This window comes from Diceros bicornis, chromosome 37, assembly GCF_020826845.1.
Source record: "Diceros bicornis minor isolate mBicDic1 chromosome 37, mDicBic1.mat.cur, whole genome shotgun sequence".
In the NCBI taxonomy this organism is placed as follows: Eukaryota; Metazoa; Chordata; class Mammalia; order Perissodactyla; family Rhinocerotidae; genus Diceros; species Diceros bicornis.
Genome location: NC_080776.1, coordinates 25,786,499 through 25,809,673, shown reverse-complemented (window position 1 = coordinate 25,809,673; position 23,175 = coordinate 25,786,499). Strand labels below are relative to the sequence as shown.

At 46.6% G+C, this 23,175-nt stretch overlaps 1 protein-coding gene across 3 annotated transcripts; it reads right to left on the bottom strand.

Moving 5' to 3' along the window:
- Positions 1–1,679: 1,679 nt before the first annotated feature.
- Positions 1,680–22,949, bottom strand: ASB1 (ankyrin repeat and SOCS box containing 1). Of its 3 annotated transcripts, none has more exons than XM_058533316.1 (5): positions 22,826–22,946; positions 19,080–19,221; positions 16,392–16,694; positions 8,958–9,343; positions 1,680–7,708 (listed from the first exon to the last, which is right to left on the bottom strand). In XM_058533316.1, the coding sequence occupies exons 1-5, from the start codon at positions 22,872–22,874 to the stop codon at positions 7,581–7,583; spliced, it is 1,008 nt and encodes a 335-aa protein (XP_058389299.1). In that variant the 5' UTR covers positions 22,875–22,946; the 3' UTR covers positions 1,680–7,580. The 3 variants fall into 3 exon arrangements, with proteins under 3 accessions (XP_058389299.1, XP_058389300.1, XP_058389301.1); XM_058533317.1 differs by lacking the exon at positions 22,826–22,946 and adding an exon at positions 22,516–22,760; XM_058533318.1 differs by lacking the exon at positions 16,392–16,694 and having other exon boundaries at positions 22,826–22,949.
- Between the last annotated feature and the right edge of the window lie 226 nt (positions 22,950–23,175).

The following is a 23,175-nucleotide window of genomic DNA, read 5'->3' as shown; positions in this document are numbered from 1 at the left end:
AAAGAAACTACGGTCTTGAGCTTGCGTTTCAATCTAGCTGGAAATACTTTTCCTTCAGAATTCTGAAAGTAAAGGTCCACATTCCTCTGTTGTCCAATGTGGCATGTGAGAACTCCAAAGCTATTCTGATTCCTGGTACTTTGGATGTGTCCTGTTTATTCTCTGCAGAAGTTATAGAATCTTTTCTCCCCAGTGTTCTGAAATTCCACAGTGATGGTCTTGGTGAGGGTCTTTCTTCTTTCATTGTTAGTACTAGGTTGGCCCTTGCAATTTGGAAACTCACAGCCTTCCTTCACAGCATCTTCTTGAATTATTATTGGAATCCACTCTAAGGTGTGTGACCATTTCTTTGGCCACATTTGGTATTGGTATCTTTAGGTCTTTCCTTTTAGGCTGGTGACATTCCCCAAGAAGTCTCTTTCTGCTTTATTTCCTGCCGGGGGCATATGAGCCTGGTGATCAAGCTGAGGACTTGACAGCCTGAAGGCTGAGGATGGCACATGTCCTTTCAGTCTTCCACTGGGCTGGGGCAGGCACAACTGCCCAACCATGTGGAGAGGCATAACTGCTTCTTAACACAGGCTTCCAGCCAGTCCTGCTCTCACCCTTTGTCACAACCACTTCTAGAGGTACCTGGAACTGCCAATTCCAGAGCCTTTAGAGCTTTGCAGTAAAATCAGATTCTTAGACGTTCTCCTTTCTTTCTTACAATGTCATTTTCTGGGGTGTTTCTAGGTCAGTTACAACTCATGTTTTCTTGAGAGGTCCAAAATTTTGTTACTATTTATGGTCATCCTAGTGGATTTATGTTTTTTAAAAAGTAAAAATTCCCTTTCATTTTAATAGAGTTTCAGGAAGGAGCTATGATAAAGGGCCACATCTAGCTATACAGAAGTCTGGGAAATGAAGACTTTACTCTGGGAATTCAAGTGTCCAGCTAAAACTGTGGGTTCTGTTATCACAGATGGAGACAATGGAAAGTGAAGGAAAAGTAGCAATCTCTGCCACGCAAATCCAGCTGGTTTTGAGGAAAAGAGAAAGTGACGTGTCATGCAAAAACAGCTATTCTGAGTTTGCTGCCTAGGATTTCACACAGTATGACAACCCTGCTCATGCCAAGTCTGGACATTTAGATAAGGACCTGAGCTTAGGACACGCACCACAAGTTCCCACTTTGCTTCTCCGGGGCACCTTTTAACATAACCACTTAGAGTTGAGCCCATGCAGTTAGTGACCTTCGCCCCAACCACCTTCTAAGTAATAGATGCTTGCTACTCTGCTCTCCATCTCCTCACTTGTGACCTAGGACGGACAACTGCCCTTCCCCTGGTTCACTGCGCCCACCATCCCACCCCCCGTTTCTGGGATCTGTAAGTAATAAATCTTGTTGATGACTTCCTCTGTGTGGGTGTATTGAAACTGCACCTTCAATCAAAATGACCCTGTGGTTTTCGCTTCCCCAAAGTGGAGCTCGGATGCTGAGGGAGCTACCTGCCGACCCCGTGTGGGTGGCTTGTGCCTCCTCATTCAGCAGATCATAATCTGCATATTCTTAATACACCAGCTCCAGCCTCTCAACAGGAGACCACCTTTTCAGTAGAGCAGGAGAGGTGTGTGGGGGGCGGCAGGGAAGGGGGTCGTAGGCTGTGAGGAATGCAGAAAATAGCAAAAATAGCAGATAGAGACATGCTAGGGAGCCACTGAGATGAATAAATGTCTTTATTTAGTTCAGTCATTCCTGGGTTCATCCCAAAGCTTCACACCTCACCCTCCACTGTCAAAATAAGTCATGTATAACAGGGTCCCAGAAACAATGGTCTTCTCACAGTCTCTACCACCTCCCCACCCCACAGAGCACTGTAGGGACAAGGTCACCTTGCTTGAAAGCCATGGGTTTCAAACACTTTTAGGGACACACACTCTTCAAACCAGAAACCCCACTAAGTAAAAGAGGCTCACTGGCAGTTTAAACTTGTGCAAGATTTTGGGTACCTCCCTGGAGCACCAAGGTCCCTCAGAGCACTTCAAAACCCCTGTTTTAGTTAAGTCCTTCTAGCCAAAGCATTAGAAACTTTCCAAAGAGCCAGTCGCTTATACCTGAAATGTGTATAACAAAGATTTCACGTGACCAATTTTTCTACCCATTAACATAACCAGTCCACAAAATTAAGGCATTTGGGGGAATTAAAGGGGAATAAAGCATTTATTAAAGTTACAATAACATATCAAAGACGTCCATCATATTTTTGAAAGCTCTTAACCACGCCCAAGTGCAAGAACAGCCATGGTCCCCGCTGCTGTGGGCACACACACATTCATTCTCAAAGCAGAAAGGAGAAACTGAGGGTCAACGGTGAGCATTCTCTTCAGCATGTCTCCAGGCACACAGGCACATGTGTGTGTCACACCTGATGTGCCCAACACCAAACAGGAGCAGTGTGAGCTGTGCAAACACTGCAGGGCAGAGCAGGGGCACTGCTGGCTAAACTATAGCTACAAACTGTGATTTCATACATACAAGAGAGCTGTGTTCATCAACACCACACTCAAACTAGTTTAGGCACATTCATACATTACTTGGTACACCTAAGACATCTGAAAATAAAGCAACTTAAAAAAAGAAAGAATGACCATGCATTCCAGACACTGAGCAATTACATGTTAAGGCAACAAAAGTCACCCTTCCCCCACCCACTTCTCCATTTTACCGGCCTAGAATGTATAGTATGTATTCAGCACATCACTGCACTTCGAAACCTGCATGTCCCTCCCGTGGAGTTCTCCTGGGACATGATCCCACTAACCACTGATGCATGCGTATCAGTTATTTTATTTCCCACCAAGGCAGGCAGGCGGGGGGAGTGAGGGAGGAGAGAAGTGAGGCCTAAGTGAGCCAGGGAGAGAGAGGTCACCTGTCCAAACGAGGCACCTTGAGGAGGGAGATCCAAGCTGGCGGGGAATCCAGACCACTCAGGACTGGTCACTGAGTGCCTGGCAGGCGGCCAAAGGAGCAAAAGCAGAAGCCTGCAGCCCCAGCGCCAGAAGACCCACCCCCAGCGCCATCACCAACATTCAGGGAGCCGCAGGTGCCCACGGCCTGACGTAAAGGGCAGTCCTCACTGAGAAGGGCACACAAACTTCCTGGGAGTGTCTCTCACAGATTCAGAAGTGGCCAGAGGCCTGTCAGCGCAGGGATGTTTGCTGGGTCACCTCCAGGACACAAGCCCGCGCTTCCTAACACCGCACAGTGACCTCAGAGCTTGTGCTCAGACTACCAGACAGCAGAAGCTGCGATTCCCTTCAACACCGTACCGGCGGTTTTAAGAATCCAAGAGGAATTTCTCACGACGTAAACATACACCATAGCTAGAGAGTGGGTCTCCATCTTTGGGATTTCAGAGACTGGCAAACTTAAAGAGAAATTCTGGGGCTTGAAAAAGGGTAGCCAACATTTTGTTTTGCAACCAAGAACATTTTAAAAAGTAAAAATTTGCCCTCTGTTAACCTTTCTTATACCTAAAAAGACATCTTATGACCCAAATTAGGAAGGACATAATCTCAGAATAAAAGACAACCCCTTAAGCTGAACAAACTTGACTTCATAAATTATTTAACATGTGTCTTACACTTCTGACCTGCAGAGCCCTTTGTGCGCAAGCCCCGTGGTGTGGGTCCCCATGACTTTTGCTGCCCCATGGGGCAACCAGGTCAAGCCTGATCTCCAAGGTCACAGGCTCTTCCAGCAAGGTCATCGCCTCAAATGCATATCCACTGAGAAGAGGGACAACAGTCAACGACAGCAGTTTACATGTCACAAGGATGACTCAAGCAGAAAGTGCTTTCACGTACATTCTCTCCTGTGTCCTCACAAAAGCCCTGTGGTGAAGGCACAGCCGGAAGCCGCCCACCCGGCACTCTGAACAGGACCTGCCCAAAGCCACGCGGCAGCAGGCAGCAGAGCACAGACAGAGCGCTCCTCTCTAAGGCAGATTTCCCTCTGCTCAGTCCTATGTTTGCTGAATGCTCCCCTCCTCCTACTTCTGCATGAACTTTTTATTTGAAGAAACAATTCATGAACGAAGGAAAAAGAAAACTTAAAACGATGGCCCTTAAGCCTGATAACAGAAACATATTCAACATTAGGAAATTGCTAATTCTTTCTCTTTAAAATTACCTGTTTAATAAGTGCATGCTGACTAAAACTTATCAGATGTCAAAAGAGAACGTCAAAAACCAAGCACGGCAGCCTTAAACCCTTTTCTGGAACAAGATAGGGCATAAATAAATAAATACATAAATAACAGAAGTAATATGGAAAGGCACAGATATGTGTGACATTGATGGGTTTTGGAAATATATTCAGAAGCCCCACCCAGGTTGCCAAATTCTCAGAGGTATCAACACTGCCCCCCACCCCACCCCGACCCTGGCCCGTCTGTCCACAGCCAGCAGGCGCCCTAGGAGTGGTGACAGTCAGGACACTCCCATGAGCGGGCTGGGAAAACACTCAGCTCCTTTCCTTTGGTCCATCATGCCCCTCCCTGGGGAGGGCTCGAGGCCAGCCAGGCAGCAGCCTCATCGAGTACTACCACGGTTCCTCACTATGTGGGACCTGGGCATCCCAGGGCCTAGAAACGTGACTTGATAAAGTGCTCCAATGGAGAGTTACTCTTTCCTATTCTGTGTCCTATCCTTGCCAACAAAAGAAAAAGGGAGCTTTAGTCAAGTGTCACTCAAAAGAAGTAATGGCCTGCAGCAGCTGTCTACAGTGTTTTCAGATTTACATTCGGCAGCTATGAAGTTTCAAACTAGAAGATGAACCTCCAAGTTGCTGGGATTCCAAAAAAATCAGCACAGGCTGGCTGAACAAAGAGGAAGCCGATGTGTTCTCTGCAAAAGAAGAGCTGAGGGCCTAGCCCCCTGCAGACCAGCCCAGAGCACACCATGCTCCAGGGCCAGAGCAGGAGAGGTCCTACGCCCTGGCTCATCCTCTCCCCACTCACACTACCTCCCTGGCCAGGCCCGGGGTGAGGCCCAACAATGAGGATCAACTCAGTCCATTCCTCATAGAGACCCTGGAGAGACGGTTCAATGCCCCAGAAACAAGCCCTACACCTGCTTCACGGGGCAAAGGAGCCTGACGCCCACTCGGTGCTGGGCGCGGTCCTGGGCCCTTGCCTCCATGCAGCCTGAAGGTCGTGCCCATGTGTGTGGGACTCCTGCACTGGCAGCATTCCCAGGTGCTGCTTTCCAGAAGGTTCAAGAACAGAGCCACCCTCCTACCACTGGCAGGCATGGGGAGACCCTGTCCTTCACAGGCCCCAGCAGAAAGCACCCAGCAGGCAGACTCAGAGCGTGCTGCAGGTCTACGACACGGCTCACCTGGAAAGAACCCGAGCCAAAAGGGCAGCAGAAACAGGGGACCTAGAGTTGGAAAAGCTTAAAACGTACACTAACCACCCACTCCTGAAACTCCTCTCACCAAGGTGACGAGCCACTACTCACACCTCCAGTGGCATGAAGCCCCCTCCAGTGGCCCAATCCACCTACAGGTGGCTCAAACTTCCACACAACCGCTCCCTACATCCAGGCGGAGCCCCATCTCCCCATAGTTCCTGCCCCGGCCACAGTCCAATTTTGGTCCTGGTTCCACCTTGAGTGCCACGAAGAACACCCCTAACCTCCCTCCTGGGCTGAAGCCCCCGCAGCACCTGGCTCTGGCTGCAATGGCCCTCATCAGCCACCCCCACCTACAGCTCCTCTCCTCTCTCAGGAAGACTCTCCTGACTTCAACAGGACTGCCCTGAGCTCTGAATGCACCCAGCCAACCAGGCTCCCAGTCCTTCAGGAGCGGCACACAGCCCACTCAGGCCTCAGGAAGCCATCCCACATTTATGCAACGGTCACAGCTTGTACTGGTGTCACTTCAGCTGAGGAAAGCCTCCAATGATTGCACCTTCCCCTCTGAATCCTCAGAAGACTTTTCTTCCCTCAGACCTCATACACAGATATATCGGTCAGCTTGGCTTTCCAGCAGAGCCCATCCATAACACAGGAGGTGAGGTTTAGAATTCTATCCTCGGGCCGCAGAAGACAATGACCAGATGGGCCCTGTCTGGTCGGCTAAAACAGAGAATGATGTTAATAATTAAATAAACCCCTAATTGCTCAATTAGTTCAATTGTTACAAATTAGATTTCTCTTATTACAGAAAATCTAAATACAGATTTGAAATCTGCCCATTTCTAAACAGTTCTACAGGTAAAAATCACCATGGATCCACACAATAGTCCTCAGAGGCTTCAAATTACCAGATGTGGTCTCTCTGGAAACAGCAGCACCTGCAGCCATGGACCCACCTCCGCTGACACAGCCACACACCTGGCCACATAGCCAGGGTGTGAGTGAGCCCGGCCACGGCCCACGACTTGGGGATGACAACCTAAGTCCTCTCTCTCACCCCTCACCACCCCGACAGGCCAGGGGAAGACGTCTGACCTCAGTGCTATCCCTTTCCTTAGGTTCCAGGAGCAACTCCCAAGACATTAGTTCCAAAAAAGTGAAGAGCAATCAACCAACCACCAGATATTTTATCCAGTGGACACTGAAAGCTTGGAACCATGCTGAGGACAAGTGAATTTCCACTTTCTGATATGCACAGGCACCAAGAGAGAGCGCCGCAGGTATTTTCTTCCATTAGAACTGGCAGTGAATGCTGTTGGACGGTCCTTGGTCCAAATGTAGGCAGTCAATTACTGGCTATTCGATGTGGGCCTCCTAAAATCAATCACCGTCTGGAAGCTCCCCCGAGTGAAATGGCAGAGAACTCATGAGACCTGGTGGCATGATGCTAGGCACAGGCAGGTATCAGAACAGGTGCAGTGCAGTGGAACTTTGAGTGTTACCTCTCTAGATTTTGAATAAATGCAGGCACTCTGAGATAACATAACCAATCCATGCAGCCAGAAAACCATCCTTGAATGAAGACAATTAACATGACACTCTCACCACTAGGAGGGAACACTGAAGTGGCAAAGAAGGGGTGTGTGTATGACAAATGCCACATGTCAACCCCAGGAGCAGGGAAAACAAACTAGCAAGTTCATGAACTGCATTTCTGTACTCTACTTTTTTACCAAAACTCCCTTTTCATTTAGGTATTAGAAGGCTTTAATTGAACAATTAAATTGAGAAGTAAAAAAATAAACAGAAGCGCAGTTCTGGAAAGTGCTAGGAGTCTTCCTTCCTGGGGCTATTAGCAGGCCTCCAACCTCAGCCCTACCTGCACCCATTTCAAGGCCCCTTTCATTAATATGCAACTGTGAAAATCCAAAACAGAGATATTGAGGAAGAACAAAATTAAGTTTTGTATGAGCCTCTCGGCTGACAATGACCCAAGGACTGTCTGATGCCCCAAGCCCCTGAGCTGGAATTACAATCCAGAGCCGTTCCTGCTCTACCAACAGCCAAATGGGATTGAGCCAGCAGCCTGGGATGTGGTTCACAGGGGCGGGAGTCAGTGTCAGCTGTCACTGCAGATCACCTTCTTCCTCACTGCAACCAACGGCTGCGCTCGAATTCTACTCATAAAGTAGAAACTTCTTTATGGGGTCCGGCAGAGGCAGCAAGGGAATCAGATGGAGTCGGTATTTGCCAAGAGCTCTTCTCACAGCCACACGGCACAGATTCAGCAAGGTCCTGGGGACACCTGGAGCACCGTGGGAAGAAAGGGAGAGACAGAGGAAGGGAGGTTAAGTCCTCTCCTGACTCCAAAGACCGAAGGCTGGATGTGACTGACGGCGAGAACCTCGCGATTGCTCACTGGCAACTTGCCACATTTAGAGTGAGGTGAGCAGGCCCTGGTGAGGAAGGTCTTGTTATCTGCTCCTTCCACCTGCGAAAGGAGTGAAATCGTCGTCACCTGGGGCATCTGCTCACTGTGACAGCATCTCCTGGACTGTGTTTAATTGCTGACAAAGAAATAAGAGCTGACCACTGAAGGCCCTGGCAGGTGTGAGCAACTGGCCCTTACCCCTGTCAGCCTCTGCTCTTGGTCAGTCCCAGAAGCTCCAAGGAGGCCTGGAGGAGACAGGCCAAATAACAGGTGAGGAGGGCAGGCTGACAGTTTTGCTCCAGGTCAAAAAAGCCCAGGCACATCTCTGCCTTCTGAAACGCACGGGAACACAAACAGCTTTATTCTATTAGTATGGCTCCAAATGACCAATAACCAACTCTTCTGGGGAAGGCTCAACAGGAGCATGTTTTCATGACTGGTCTAGGGAAATCCAACAGCAAAAACACAATCAAAGTGCTGTGAGAGCTAAGGGTTAGGAAAGAGGCTGTCAACTCAGATGCCCTCTAGAGCCAGGCGGGCCTGGGGGCAGGTGTGGGCAGGTCACAGAGGGTGCACAGCAGCCTGCAGAGGGCACACAAAGTCAATTCCTGAGTCCCAGAGAGAGCCTCTGACAGACCAAGCCATGGGCCAATTGCAAACATTCTGGCTACCAATTTATTAATTCATTAGCAAAATCTTTCTTCATAAATAAGCACACTATAGACTTTATTCTAACAAAAATTAGACTTATCACACAACCCAAAATGATAGTATTTGAGTAGAACTGAAGAAAGGGAAGTAAGGAATCCTAGAGGAGGGGCTTGCAAAAACCAAATATTAAGTGAAAGAATTTGGGGTCACAAAGCAGAGCAAAAGGGTAAAGTGAATATAATTCTAAGAACTCTGAGAACAGGTTCTTTTATAGATCTCCTGGTATCAACTCTCGGTGTCTAGGATTTTAAACAGAGAACACCAACCTGGAAGACATGCTGGGAAATTCCTAGTGCTAATTGAAGATTCTGACCCAGCACTTAGTTGGAGGATTTTTTTTTTATTTGCTACAACTTGGTTCATTCAACTGACCCAAAGAGACTACAAGTTAAGCTGAACTCAGGCCACTTACTTCTGGCCTCTTTGAAGACCTGCAATGCCTCGGGGTCCACTTTCCTTCTGCCTCTCGACTCTGGGCCCAAGGATTCCCACTTCACCAGGTTCAGGTTGGCTCCAAACTCTACGAGCAGGCTCACAAAGGCTGCCTCACAGCCGTGACGCAGGACGGCATCCATGACGCAGCCGGGGGAGCCCCTGTAGAAGCCCTGTGTGTTGACAGGACCGTTGCAGTTGAAGTCAGGGTTCGCCCCAGCCTGGAGAAGCAGCTTGAAGCACTGGAGGTTGTGGTAGGCCGCGCTGATGTACAAGGGGCAGACCACCAAGGAGGTGAGGCGCCGGGAAAACGGGGGCCGGATGTCCGGGGTCAGGTGGTGGTTGACATCAACATCAGCCCCATATCTACAGGGGAGACACAAGGACAGTCAGACCCTGCAGTAGACTAATTCCAGTCAGCAGATTCCCACAGCACCCTGAGGAGATGGGCCTGAACTCGGTGAGCACTGGGGAGCCACCGGGACTCCACAGATAACAGTGGTCTCAGGACTTCCAGCAAGGTAAGACAGTAGTTAAGAACTTGGAATCCACTCAAACAAAAAAATTCATAAGGGAATTCTTTCAAACTTTTAAAGATCGGACAATCCCAAGGCTATTTAAACTATTTCAGAGCAAAGAAAAAGAAGGAAAACTAGCAAATTCATCTTATGAAATTAGCAAAACGATAATCCCAAAACCTGACAAAAGCCATATCACAAAGAAAAACTAATTTCCCTTATGAGTATCAACTTAATAGTCTTCAATAAAATGTTAGCGAAGAGAATCCAAAAGCACATTAAGAAAGCAATATACCATGACCTCATGGGGGTTATTTCAAGAATGCAAGGGTAGCTCCAATACTAGAAACTATATTAACATAATCCATCATATTCAGAGAACTAAGGGGAAAATCATGATTATCTCCATAGATGCGAAAATGAAGGCATATGACAAAACCCAACACTTAGGCATCCTTAAAAATACTCAATAAAATAGGAAGTGATGGATATTTCCTTAACATGATGAAAAATATTTCCTCAACCCAGAAGTCAGCATCTTACCTAATGGGGAAACACTAACAGCTTTCTTGCCAAAGCAGAAGCAAGACCCACACTCCCACTTTCTGGCCCACTGTTCTCAAGGCACTTTAAATAAAGGTTATTAGTCAGTGCAATCAGACAAGAGAAAGCAATTCACTGACTAAGACTGGAAGGAAGAGGTAAAACTTTCCCTGTTTTCAGAGGATATGATGATATGTCTGGAAAGCCCTAGATAATGAACAAAAATACAGCTAACAAGCAATAAGAGAATTTGCTAAAGCAGCAAGTTGTAAAACCAATAGCCGTCATATATACAAACAAAAACAAGTTCAAAGATAAAATGGAAAAGAAGACCACATTTATGATGGCAAAATAAACATTAAAATCAGATATCTAAGCAAAAACTTAGTAAATGTCTAAAATTTGCATGAGGAAAATCATAAAATACTACTGAAAGTCACAAAAGTAGACCTAAGGGACTGGAAAGACATCCCATAGTCTTGGATAAGAAGACTCAGCATCAAGATGTCAATTTTCCCGAAGTTTATCATATAAATGAAAATACCATTCCTAGAACTAAATAAGTTGATTATAAATATAAATAAAAATAGCATCCCTGGAGCTACACAAGTTGATTATAAAGTTCATTTGAATGATCAAACGAGAAAAGATGAAAACGCAAAGCAGTAACCAGAGGGAGGTGGCCCTACAATAAAGTGTATATAAAGGCCTATGTAAGAAAACAGTGTGACGTTGGTTCATGGACAGATAAACCGACACACCAATGCAACTTTATGGGAAATCCAGAAATGCACCAAATTGCATATAGCAATTTAGCACATGTCATAGCAAAGGCGGCATCTCTCCCAAGTCGGTGAGGGCGAATGGACTTTTTCAAGTGTTTTTTGGGATAACTGGATAGCCGTATGGAAAAAGATAAAAGTAAATCCATTCATTGTATCATACAGTGGGATAAATTCCAAATGGAGCAGAACTTAAAAATGTAAAAAATGAAACTAGAAGAAAACTCTAAGTAAAATTTGCCTAATTGTGGCTCAAAATCCAGGCAGGAGATGTTTTTAACACGAAAATTAAACAAATAAAAACTTGCATGGCAAAAAAACCGCATAAGTGAAGTAAAACAGTTAAGTGAAAAATTGGAGGAAATGTTACAAAGGGTTCATATCCTTAATATATAAAAAGCTTCTAAAAGGAAAAGATCAACAGCCCTGCAGAAAAGTGAGTGTGAGATATGGACAGCTACGGATGGCTCTTAACCACATGCAAAGATGCTCAGCCTCACTCCAAACAGAAATGCAAATTAAAACTATCCTGAGATACCACTTCTTCCCTAGCAGACTGGGAAAATCCAAAAGTTTATTGACCAGGCTTTAAAGAAACGAGAAGTCTCATTCATTTCTGGGGGCAATGCAAAATGGAGCCATCGAGGGAAATTTAGCAACTGCTGACAGAACTACATACGCATTTACCCTCTGACCCATCGATCACACTTCCTGGAATCTATTCCCAAAAGGCATGTGCAAAACTCTGAAAAGATATATGCCCAAGGCAATTCATTAGAATATTATCCATAATAGCTGAAGGCAGGAAACAACCCACAGGTCCATCAATGGGGGACTGGTTGAATGAAGTGTGATCCATTCATAAAAAGGAACCCTGTACAGCTATGAAAAGGAATGAGGAGTATTGCTAAATATTGCTCTGGAATGACCTCCAGGACACATAAATAAGTGAGAAAAGCAGGACAATGAAAGTGTATAGTATGCTACTGTTTATCCTGGGGGAGGAAAATGCCATTCCTATGTGTACATGACACATACACATATTTTCTTATTTCTTTAACAATGGAAGGATAAGCCATAAAACTTTCAAACGGTTATCTATAGGGGAGGGATGAAGGAGATGAGGACAAAAGCTAGACTTCTTTTGAAATATCTTATTTTACAGATTTGACTTTGGAACCATGTAAATATTTTACATTGTAAAACAAATTAAATAAAAAGCAATCCTTAAAAATTGAAAGCAAAAAGAAACACTTTAACCCAACTACGTATCCAATTGGTGCCATCATGTCCTGCCCATCAGGGTGGTTCTTCCTGTCAGGTATAGGGAACAACCAGACTAGCCAGACCACTGCCAGCAAGAGATTCGCCCAGAAGGACCTAGGACAGGAAGCACGCCTTGCCAGCTGGGCAGCTCCATGCAACTGCCCAAGGTGGGCAGCCCCCCACGGTGTGCATGCTCACAGCAGTCATGAAGTAATCCCTCTGGCTGCCCAGGAGCCTCCTCTTCTGACTCCCAGTGACAGCCCAGATGTGCGGAAACGAATTGCCACCTGACTTGGAACCCTCATTCACCACCAGAGTCAATCTCTAAACAACTCTATAGGCAGAGCCTTCAGGGTGCCCACAGGGACCTGCCCTTGTCACTGCACTCAGGGATGCCCGAATATATGACCTTCTATCAGGCATTTAGAGTTCTCCCAAGCCACATGCAAACTACCAATCCAGGTCATTTTACTCTAAGCAGGGGTGGCTGACTACAGCAGGGAGGGTGGCTCACAGTGTCAGAGCCCACATGGGGTGAGGAGGCATGTGTGGGAGAGGGCAGCAGCAACAGGAGATTAGTTACATATGGGGTATTGGCAAAATAAGTAAATATATTCAGGATAAGGGGAACCAGGTCTCTCACTGTTGGAAAAGAGAATAATCAATTTGGAAAGGGAGAAAAGTAGGATGAACCCTGTGGTGTTAGATTGGATTAGAGGTAGCAAGGTAAACTCATAACTGTCAACATATATAGATGCATAAATACAGACAGAAATGTGTATGTGTAACCTCACCTCTGCCCAGTGGGAGGGACTAAAAACAGCAACACCTCATAAGCAATAAGCACTCCTAGTGTCCAGATCTTGGTTTCTAAATACCACCTGCACTAAAAGAAATCAGGACTCATTGGAGAAATGACTAATTCCAGTGCTGAGACAGGCAAAGTACAAGACGAGCCTAGAACATCTTATAACAAGAAAGTAAGGAACTGTTCAAAGAATGATGGAGCTATGTCAAAAGGACACAGGGCTGGCTTGTTGGGCCTCAGCCAAATCTGAGACAATCTGAGCATCAAAATAAGTAACAATAATAACAATGGATTGTAACTCACTGGATGATACAGGAAACCATGAGTCTAACATAAATGAATAAATTAAAAATTTGGTGAAGAATAGGACATGCACATGGTTGCAAAATACGTATTAATTACCAAGGGAAAAAGAATAGCTTTACAATGGAGAAACCTGGCAGACACCACCATAATCAGAGGATCAAAGTGAACATCAGCAGTAAAGGGACCGACTGAAATCATCTGCAACCTGATGGGGTGTAATGAGAAGAGCACAGCCTCACGGCCGTGAGATTCCTGCCCAAGGCGCATGACCTGACTCTAATCTGAGTGCACATCAGACAGCCCACACCTGTTCCCTGGAGCTTCCACTGCCCCAGACAGTTCTCCCATGCCTCAGTTTTGTCATCTCACGTTTCATTTGAATTAGGAAATGGCAATACGTAGAAAGTAACGATGATGCGGCTGACACGCAGGGGTCCAGGGCAAAGGGACAGCATCGTTTTCCAGGCCTTAATAAAAATGGCTGACGAAGAGCCAGCAATCATGTTTTATCATCTGTCTCTTCAGCACTATTCCTAGAATCCAAAGGAAATTTCCCCTGGAACCAAAACTCCTGCTTGGAGGCAACACAGGCCTGAGGGAGAGAAAGGACAGGCACACGTGTGAGGCCACTGTGCTTCCCCACAGATGTCATGTAGCATCATCAGACACTACAAATGCAAACACCACCCAGTCTCCAAGACAGTCTAGTAGTGACAAGAGAACATTCTAAAACACATACTAAACCAAGTGGGAATTGATATTTCATTCCATACACCCAACCACTTAAGAAAAGGAGAACTAGATTTCAAGCAGTGAATTTTTCCTCCTCATTCTTAGGGACATATCTTCCAAAATGTTTGTCATTTGGGCAATATGACAATCTGGTACTTGCTGAGCTGTGGGAAAGACAGCCCTTCATCCACTCATAAAAATATACTGGATGGGTTCCAGTTAATTTTAATCCTGAATATTTTCCAAAATTCCCCTACTGCTTTTAATATCACTGGCAAGGAACCACTGGAACAACTCAATAAATCAATAAAACTTTTGCACATACAGAAATATCACTCCCTACCTTTTTTTAAAAAAGCATCAGCAGTATATATCAAGGGAATTTACAAGTAACAAAATGAAAGTTACTTGCAGAGCAACACCAAATTACAAGTGACAGAAGAGAGCCCTGCCTATGAGGGACAATGACATAGGGAAGGCAGGAGTTGAGTGTAGATGATATTTAGATTGTATTACCTGTTCAGTAACTTAACCATGTCACTCCCATTGTCCAAGTCAATCATATGGTAATTTAAAATAGAGAAAAGTTTTCAATAGAATAATAGATGTTCTTGGTACCTCATCATAAAAGTAATGTCCTGTGCTCCAGTGAGGGAACAAGACGTGTTAACGTTTTCTCAAGAAGGGCATCTGCATATGTACTTCAGAAAGTCAGGCCTGCACTTAATTCAAAGCAGTTGTTCATCATGAATTGACTGAATGCCCAAAGGGATTTCTGGAACTAAGATGAAATTTCACTGATTGATCCTACTCAAAAATTTTCCAAATTAATGGCTTACATTCTCCAAGATGCAAAGATATGGGACTGAGGTGGCTTAGATTATCAGGCTAGAAATCCTAAAAAGAAGAGAAAAAAAGCATCACAGCTTTATCACTCTTTAACAACCATATCACCCTCATTTATCTTTCCAAAGGCCATTTCAATAGCCATTTAATATATAAAACCTTTTGATGGAATAAATATATTCTCAGTACCTAATTTAAAAGCCCCGTTCTGCACTGGGCGAGGGGAATGCCAGGTTCTTGCTACTCAGAGCCATCCCCACTGCAGCCTGTAACCATAGAACCCTGACCTAATCCTTTTCAACACTGAGAACCCATTACCTAAATTGCACTCTGTCCAACCACAAAACGAATTGCCTCCAGAGTAAGGGAGGGAAAAAACAATCTTTGGTAGAAAGAAGTCATTGGAGATATGGAAAATGAAAATGCAATCTGGTTCAAATAAAAAAATAATAAAGGTAACCATAAGTACAATTAAAATAAAACTGTAAACTATCTAAAATAACAGAAAGGGAAAGCAAAGAAAACACAGATCATGGAAGAAAGATATGAAATAAAAGAATAGTTAAGAAACAGAAAGATAACAGAAACAGACCTAACATCAGCAATGGCAATAATGTTAACTGTATTAAAAAACAAAGAATGCCAGACAGTCAAATAATAGAGGTGAGCACACAAAGAACGACCTGAACCCACTGAGACTAAAACCATGTCCCAGGATGCCCCCAAATGACCTTCAATGAAATCACGGTTCCCTTTTGTTTTGATAATGAGCATAATCCATAAGCAAGAACTTTTATGAGCTTAATTAGCATCAAAATAGAGGAAGCAAAACTACTAGAAATACAAGGGGAAACTGACAAATCACAGTAGTGATTAGAGACAAATAACAGACTTCTCTAATTCTGGGCAAATGCAATGGTTAAAAATGTAAAAAAAGAGAGACAGACTCTGAATAACATAACTGAGGCTACCATACTGTACCATGGAAATAACACATCCACGGTCACATACTTTGTTTCAAGCATCCACAATGTAGTTTGATATTAAAAAATTAATTAAAAAAAAAAAAGCAAAGACTCCCAAAATGGAAATGATATGGTCTGAATTATCTGAGCACAATACAATAAAATTAGAAGTTTGTAAAAATTTTTATTAAAACTTTCTCCTCGATAACTTTAAGAGCAAGGAGGAAATCAACTTCCATTATACCTGCTTAAAAAATAAGGAAAACCTTAGCAGATATGGCCAAAGCTATGGGCAAAGGTAAATTAATAAACTTGAAAGTTTACGTTATTAATCAAGAAAAAAAATGAATAAGCGCTCAACTCAAAAAGTTAGGGAAAAAATAAAGGGAAATAGGAACAAATAAAGATAAAAATAGAAATTAATCAGCAAGCAGAAAACAAGAGAACTGGTAAAGCTAAGAAGTAACTGTTTAAAAAGGCTAACAAAATAGACAAATCCTCTAACAAGTCTAATTTCAAAGAGAGAGAAAAAAGCAAATACTGAAAACAAGGAATGAGAACACGGCTGCAGGAACTAGCAGCAATGTGGCCACATTCCCTGAGGTGGCCCATGCAGGGTGACGGTGGCCAGGCCTCCACAGTACTGACCTGATGAGGGCCTTCAGTATGTCAGCCCTGCCCACGCGAGAGGCATGGTAGACGGGGGTACTGCGATGGTGCCGGCTTCCGTTGGGGTCAGCACCGGCTTCAAGGAGGATCTGGGCGCTCTCCAGGTGCCCGTTCACCACAGCCACATACAGGGCAGTCTGTCCCTTTACGTCCACCAGATCCACCTCGGCCCCCTTCTGGATAAGGAAGTCCACACAGTTTCCGTGGCCAGCAGTGGCCGCAATTCGCAGTGGTGTGCAGGGGAGCCAGCCACAGCACCAAACAGACTTCTCGTTGATGCGGCTACAGAAAGAACACAGGGGAGCCAGGCTGTGAGGGGCGGTCCCAGAAAATCGACGAGCTGCCCTGCCTCGTCTTGTGGCTACGATGAAAAGAGAGTAGGAGGGCAGTCTCTTACAACAGCCACCCTGTGCTTTAACAATGCTTCCATGTGTGCTGTTTTATGAAATGCTTTCATACATTTACCCTGCTGGATCTGTCGTCGTGGCAGGACAGGCATTAAGAGCCCCACTACACAGATGAGGAAACTCGAGGCCCAGGCAGACTGAGGAGCACAAGAGCTAAGATCTCGGATTTCCTGACTCACAGTCCAAAGCTCTATGCTCTACAAAGCAGGGAAGGGTCTGCCTAGGGAGACAGTGCAGGATGGAGGCCAGCACATTTGCTGGGCATCTGGGTCAGGGCCCCCAGGCCCCTTTTCTCCAGCACAAGCTTTCTCTGAAGCCTGAGATTGGGCCTCTCTCTGGTCCTCGGCATCCTCACTGGGACCAGGTGACCACTGTGGTCCCCCTACCTCTGACACAGCACAAATTGACAGCCTGCAGGACCTGCTAAGGCTACACAGAGCTATCCTGGCCAAGAGCAGCAGAGGGAAACTGTCCAGACTCAGCTCCCATCGAAAGTGACACTGAGACCAGGACTCCCTGTCGAGGAATGCCATGGCTATGCAGTTCACTGACCCACCAAGTCAGCCACCAAGGCATGGTTCCCCTCGAGCTCCCAACGCAGCCTTGAACACAGCTCAGGAATCCAGAGGACTGCGGCAGAGACCCAGAAATATGTCGTGGGTCAGGGGCTCCTCTCCATTTCGGCACTGGCTTCCACCAACCAAGGAGGCCAAAGAGCACTCTAAGGACTCAGCACCAAAGAAATACACAGCAACAGAAAAATATCATCAAGAAACAGAAGATTCATTGTCCTGAGTAAAAGAAGAAAGGAAAAAAGTACTTGGAAAAGCAGTAAGAAAGTAGTTGTTTTAAGACCCAGCTGAACTCCTTTTTTTTTTTTTTTTTGAGGAAGATTAGCTCTGAGCTAACATCTGATGCCAATCCTCCTCTTTTTGCTGAGGAAGATTGGCCCTGGGCTAACATCTGTGCCCATCTTCCTCTACTTTATACGGGATGCTACCACAGCATGGCTCGACAAGCGGTGCGTCGGTGCACGCCCGGAATCCGAACCTGCAAACCCTGGGCCACCGAAGCGAAGTGAGTGAACTTAACCACTACGCCACTGGGCCGGCCCTAGCTCTATTTTATTCTGTTTTTATTCCACTGTTACAACTGCAAATGTGAGGTTTTATTTGGACTTGAGTCATTCACATTAAATATTCGAGCATAATCCATCTTATATCTTTGTATGACAATCCTTTCTGGATATTCAGAATATCCAGATATTTTATTTAAATACTGATATCTATTCTGATGAAATAATGCTAAAACATTCCAAGGAAAAGAAGAAAGAAACCTACTCCTGTAGTTAGAAATCCTCCCCTTGGGATCTACCCACAAAAAGTGGAGTATTAGTTTCAGCACTGACACGCAGGCACTTCTATCAACTCACTGCCATCTACCCTGAAGGAGAAACAGACACACAGAAAAAGTACCGAGGAGTTCCTGGGTGCAGGTGAGTTTCCAATCTTAGACACACAAAACAGTCAGAGGACACCCCAGAGAGAAGGAAGACGCCCTGTGCTCTCCCCGGTGTCCCAAGTGGGGAGAAGTAATAACAAGACTCTGCTGCCACACAGGAGGGGCTTGAGCCAGGGAGAGGAACTGGCAGGATTTGGCAGGGCACTATCAACACAGGGAACAAGAAGGTGAGACCCAGCACATCCCTGGGTGACGAGACAGCCGTGCTGAGGCTGAGCCCAGGCCCTGGAGGCAGATGACAGTGGACTGGGACTCCAGAGAGGGGAGTACGTCAGGAATGATGTACAAGTATGGTCCGTCAGGAGGTCTGGACCCACGGGGATACCAGATGGAAATCATTCAGGAGGGTGAATTTATACACAGCTTGGATAACGAGCCACAAGAGACTTGCAAGGGGGCAGGGCCACTATTGAAGAGGGTAACAGTGCCGCCATCAGGAGCAACATCGAGGAAGCTGATGCCCAGAGGGCCAGAAAGTGCCAGAAAATATAAAGGTTAATGACAGAGCTGGACTTGAACTCAGTCAGGTCCCCCTGCCCTCACTATCCGGCTGTCTCCTAGAAGTCTGACCATGCTTCCTCAGTCTCCTTTTTACCCCTGTCCTCTAAAATTTGGAAGGATCAGGGTCTTCACCTGCAAACCAGAGACAGCCAGGCCTCCTCATGGATCATAAGCTTCAGCCTCACACAGACCCACAGGGCCCACGTACCTGGGCCAGCCCCAGCACAGCAATGCTCACCTCCGGTAGCTCTCCTCTTGTAACAGGCTCCTGAGGGTCTGCAGGTCCCCCACGTAGGCTGCATCATGGAGCCTCGTGTCCTCACAGTGCTCCAGCGGATGGTCACAAAACTGCTCCCTCAGCCACTCCTTCAGATTAGGACCTGCACTGAAGAGAGGGGCTCCTCTCAGCTTGGGAAACCCTACCAATGCCAACCAAAAGGGGGCACCATCTGCAGCGAGCCCTTCCTCTCCCAGCTACAGGGGTACTCGCAAACTCTCAAGAATAAATCAGTCCCATGCTCAGGAAACTTCCAGAGCACAGAAAAATATAGAAAAACATTGGTGGGGAAAAGGGTTATGAGCCAAACCTACTTAAGAATATAGGAGGTCCTAAATAAAATATTAGCAAAGTGAAACTTAAAACATGTACCAAAAAATCCACCATAAAATCACTCTAATTTATTTTAAGAATGTAACAATGTCTTAATATTGGGGAAAAACCATACAATCACCTCCTATATTACAAAAAGACATTTAAATTTGGAAAAATTCAACAGCTAAATGCTGCTACTTGTAACAAGGATGACTCTACTGAATATAAGTTACACCTCAATAAGGAAAATTTAAAAATATATGCATATAGGGGCCAGCCGGCAGCGCAAGCGGTTGGGTGAGCACACTCTGCTGCGGCAGCCCGGGGTTCGCCGGTTCAGATCCCAGGCGTGCACAAACGCACCGCTTGTCAAGCCATGCTGTGGCGGCATCCCATATAAAGTAGAGGAAGATGGGCACAGATGTTAGCCCAGGGCCAGTCTTCCTCAGCAAAAAAAGGAGGGTTGGCAGGTTAGCACAGGGCTGATCTTCCTCACAAAAAAAAAAAATATATATATATATATGCATATAAATAGAAAGCCAACCCTATAAAATGAAGACTATAAAATGGAAAAACAATAAAGAAGACTAAAATAAGTGGGGAAAACGACATCATGTAACTTGGATGAGAAGATTCAAAGACAAGAAAATTTTAAATAAATAAATACCAAATTAAAAGGTTTAACAAATCTTTTAGGGGTTTTTATATGAGATGTGACAAAAATACTCTAAAAGTTTATTTGGAAATACAAATGAGAATCACCTTTTGTTTTTTCAGTATGTATGAGAAGAGATCTACCCTGCTAGATAATGCAACTTATTATCTCTCTTCAGAATAAAAAGATAAATCAAACAGAATCAACCACCCAGAAAGACCTTAGTATAAATAACTTAGTATGTGATAAAGGGGCTTCAAAATCAGCGAGGCATGGAAAGAGTCGTTGCTACAGACTGAATGCTTGTGTCCTCCAAAAATGCCCCCCCTAAAAACTATGTTGGAATCCTAACCCCCAAGGTGACGATATTAAGAGGCAAGGCCTTTTGTAGGTGTTAGGTCATGAGGGCAGAGCCTTTGTGAATGGGATTTGTGCCCTTATAAAAGGAACCTAGAAAGCTCCCTCGCCTCCTACCACGTGAGGACACCGCAAGAAGACGGCTGTCTATGAACCAGGAAGCAGGCCCCCCAGACACCAAATCTGGGCCACCTTGTCTTGGACTGCCCAGCCACCAGAACTACGGAAAATAAATGTCTGTCGTTTATAAGCTACCCAGTCTATAGTATTCTGTTACAGCAACCCCAAAGAACCACAAGTAGTCAACAAATTCGTACAGTTAGATGCCTATTTGCAAATAATTGAGTTCTTCACCTCACCCTAGAGCCCAAAATAATCTCCAGATAATTAAGAGTTTTGTAAACACAATTACACAGACAGGCACATAACAAAAGAGCACAAACACAGACCGCCTGCATCCAAGTCCCCACCGTGCCACACTGTACTCACATGTGACCGAGCACAGTTGTAAAGCACACCCCTCGACAGGTAGCCTCTTTCCAATGCTGAAGTTGCTTTCTATATTCAAATCAAATCTCTTTTGAGTACCTACAGTATACACGGCTCGGCCATAGTACAACAGGAGTGATGAGTAAGCTTCCGCGCCCTTGAGGATTTGACAGTCCACGGGCAGAGGTAAGACACAAAGGCCACAGGCAGGTGGGCAGTGCAGCAAGGGCTCACAAACACGTGGGTCACTGGAGCTGATCCCACAACCAGACCGGCAGCAGATCCACAGGCAGGCAGCAAGAACCCCCTTGGGGCCACCATCCCAATCCTCCTTCAGTCATTATCCTCCACTGTAGTTACCCCATAGAGTAAAGAAGTTCAAAATAGGAATGGCAAGATTCAGACAGTGTAGGGCGAAGACTGACAGGTGAGTGGGAGCCACAGACTGTTGCTAAGTTCTCCTCTGGGCCTCCCTTTGCTGGCCTCTTTTCAAACCACTGCCTGACCCAGGTCAGGGCAGCCCCCTCTTCCCCAGCTCCAGCTCCAAGGATAAGTTCAGGTTTGCATTTCTCTGATCAACTTTTCCAGTGACAACACAATTACCCAACATAACACTTAAGCTTTAACTGGAAATCTCTGTGGCCCCTCCACTCCCAAGCCTGCAACACACTAAATAACAAAAAAGTACTGCATGGACAAAAAAGGAGCCCCTGTATACAGGGCAGAGCCAACCTTCCTTCCACAACACTCCTCTCTATCCTGGGAAGCAGCTGGCAGTTCTCTTTTTCCAACTGAACACTTCTCACTCCATCTCTCACTCTCACATGAAAGGACATCCCAGACCCTAAAGTTCTGGCTGTCCCTGGAGACAAAGTCAATACCAACCAAAGCCAAAGATGGAAGGGGCTTTGTGTGACTTGTTCTTCTTCACTGAGGTGTCCCCAGCTCCAGCAAGGTCCAGCCAATAGTAGGTCCTTAATAGATGTTCCTTGAATGAATGGATGGAGGGAGGGATGGAGGGAGGGACTGATCAAAAGCACTACTTGCACCAGTCTCCAAGTCAACATTATAGGCTTCATTTGGGTATTTTGGCCCATTTGAGAGTTAGAGTAATAAACTTCTCAGCTTATTACTAAGAAGCACTAATAGACTCTTTAGAGGGGTATCACTCCAAAGACATAGATGAGTAAATCCAGAGCACATAAGAGCATGTGGTACACAGGACAAAAGTTCAGAAAACAGGCAAGGAGGGAACCCCACCACAGGTTAAGAGGGAATGTCTCCTCAACACCTGCAAACGACAGGCTGCCCCTGCAAATCCACATCTGCATGGTAGGAATATATCAAGGTGGAGACCCTAAGTCAGATGGCTATTTTGGGTGGTGGGCGTGGGCCTTTCTAGCTGCCTCCTCTGCTGGTGGGCCAAGGGCCCCTGGACATGCTGTGTCACTGACAGCTTGCTGGCGATGGCACTGTCGCTGTCCCTTGCCTGTGCGTGGCGGGGGTGGCCTGCTCTATTACCCTGGGCATGCCGCGGGGGACAGGATGGAGAAAAGGCAGCTGCGCTCCCCAGGGGCTGACCTCTGCCGGCTTTCCTGACCGGTGCGCTCACAGCTAGATGATCCATGTCCTGTTTCTACAGTTGGGGTCCTATCGAATCAGTATCGGATAACGGGCGGGCAGTCACAAGGCAAACTCCCCAGGAGAGGAAATCCGGCGCCAGGACAGTTCTCGCGCGGCCGAGCGGCGGGGGACACGCAGGGTGGACCGCGGCTCCGTGGGCCTGGCCGGGCAGCGGGGACGAGGACGCGTGCCCCGACCCTCGGCGGGGGCGCCGGACCCCGCCCCTCGCCGCCCACACGCCCCGGTCCGGCGGCCGCGCGCACGTTACCTGCGGGCCCCGGCCCGGCCCGCCCGCCGGGGCCGCCGCCCTCCGCCATGGGCGCTCCGGCCTTCGGCCCGTCCGCAGCCGGCCTCTCAGGGGCCCAGACCCCAGCGCGCCCAGCCGCCCGGAAGCCGCGCGGCGGCGACCACTTCCGGCGCCGCGGGCAGGCGGGCCGCGTCGGGGCGCGACTTCCGGCGGGCGTGCGCCTTCCTTACGGGCTTCCGGTGCCCAGCGCAGGACGCCCAGGCCTCCACCTCCGGCCTCGCTTCCCGCTCGGGCGCGAGATATCGGGGGACACAGCCGTTGCGGGCCGTGGGCTCACGGGGGCGCGGGCTGACGGGGGCGCGGGCTGTCGG

What these genes read in the sequence shown, in the direction of transcription:
- ASB1 (XM_058533316.1), bottom strand. Translation starts at nt 22,874, where the DNA reads ATGGCGGAGGGCGGCGGCCCCGGCGGGCGGGCCGGGCCGGGGCCCGCA. An exon ending in CAAGAGGAGAGCTACCGGAG is followed by an intron (nt 16,695 to 19,079) that starts GTGAGCATTGCT and finishes TTCTTTCTGTAG; the next exon opens with CCGCATCAACGAGAAGTCTG. An exon ending in GGTCTTCAAAGAGGCCAGAA is followed by an intron (nt 7,709 to 8,957) that starts GTAAGTGGCCTG and finishes ACGGTGCTCCAG; the next exon opens with GTGTCCCCAGGACCTTGCTG.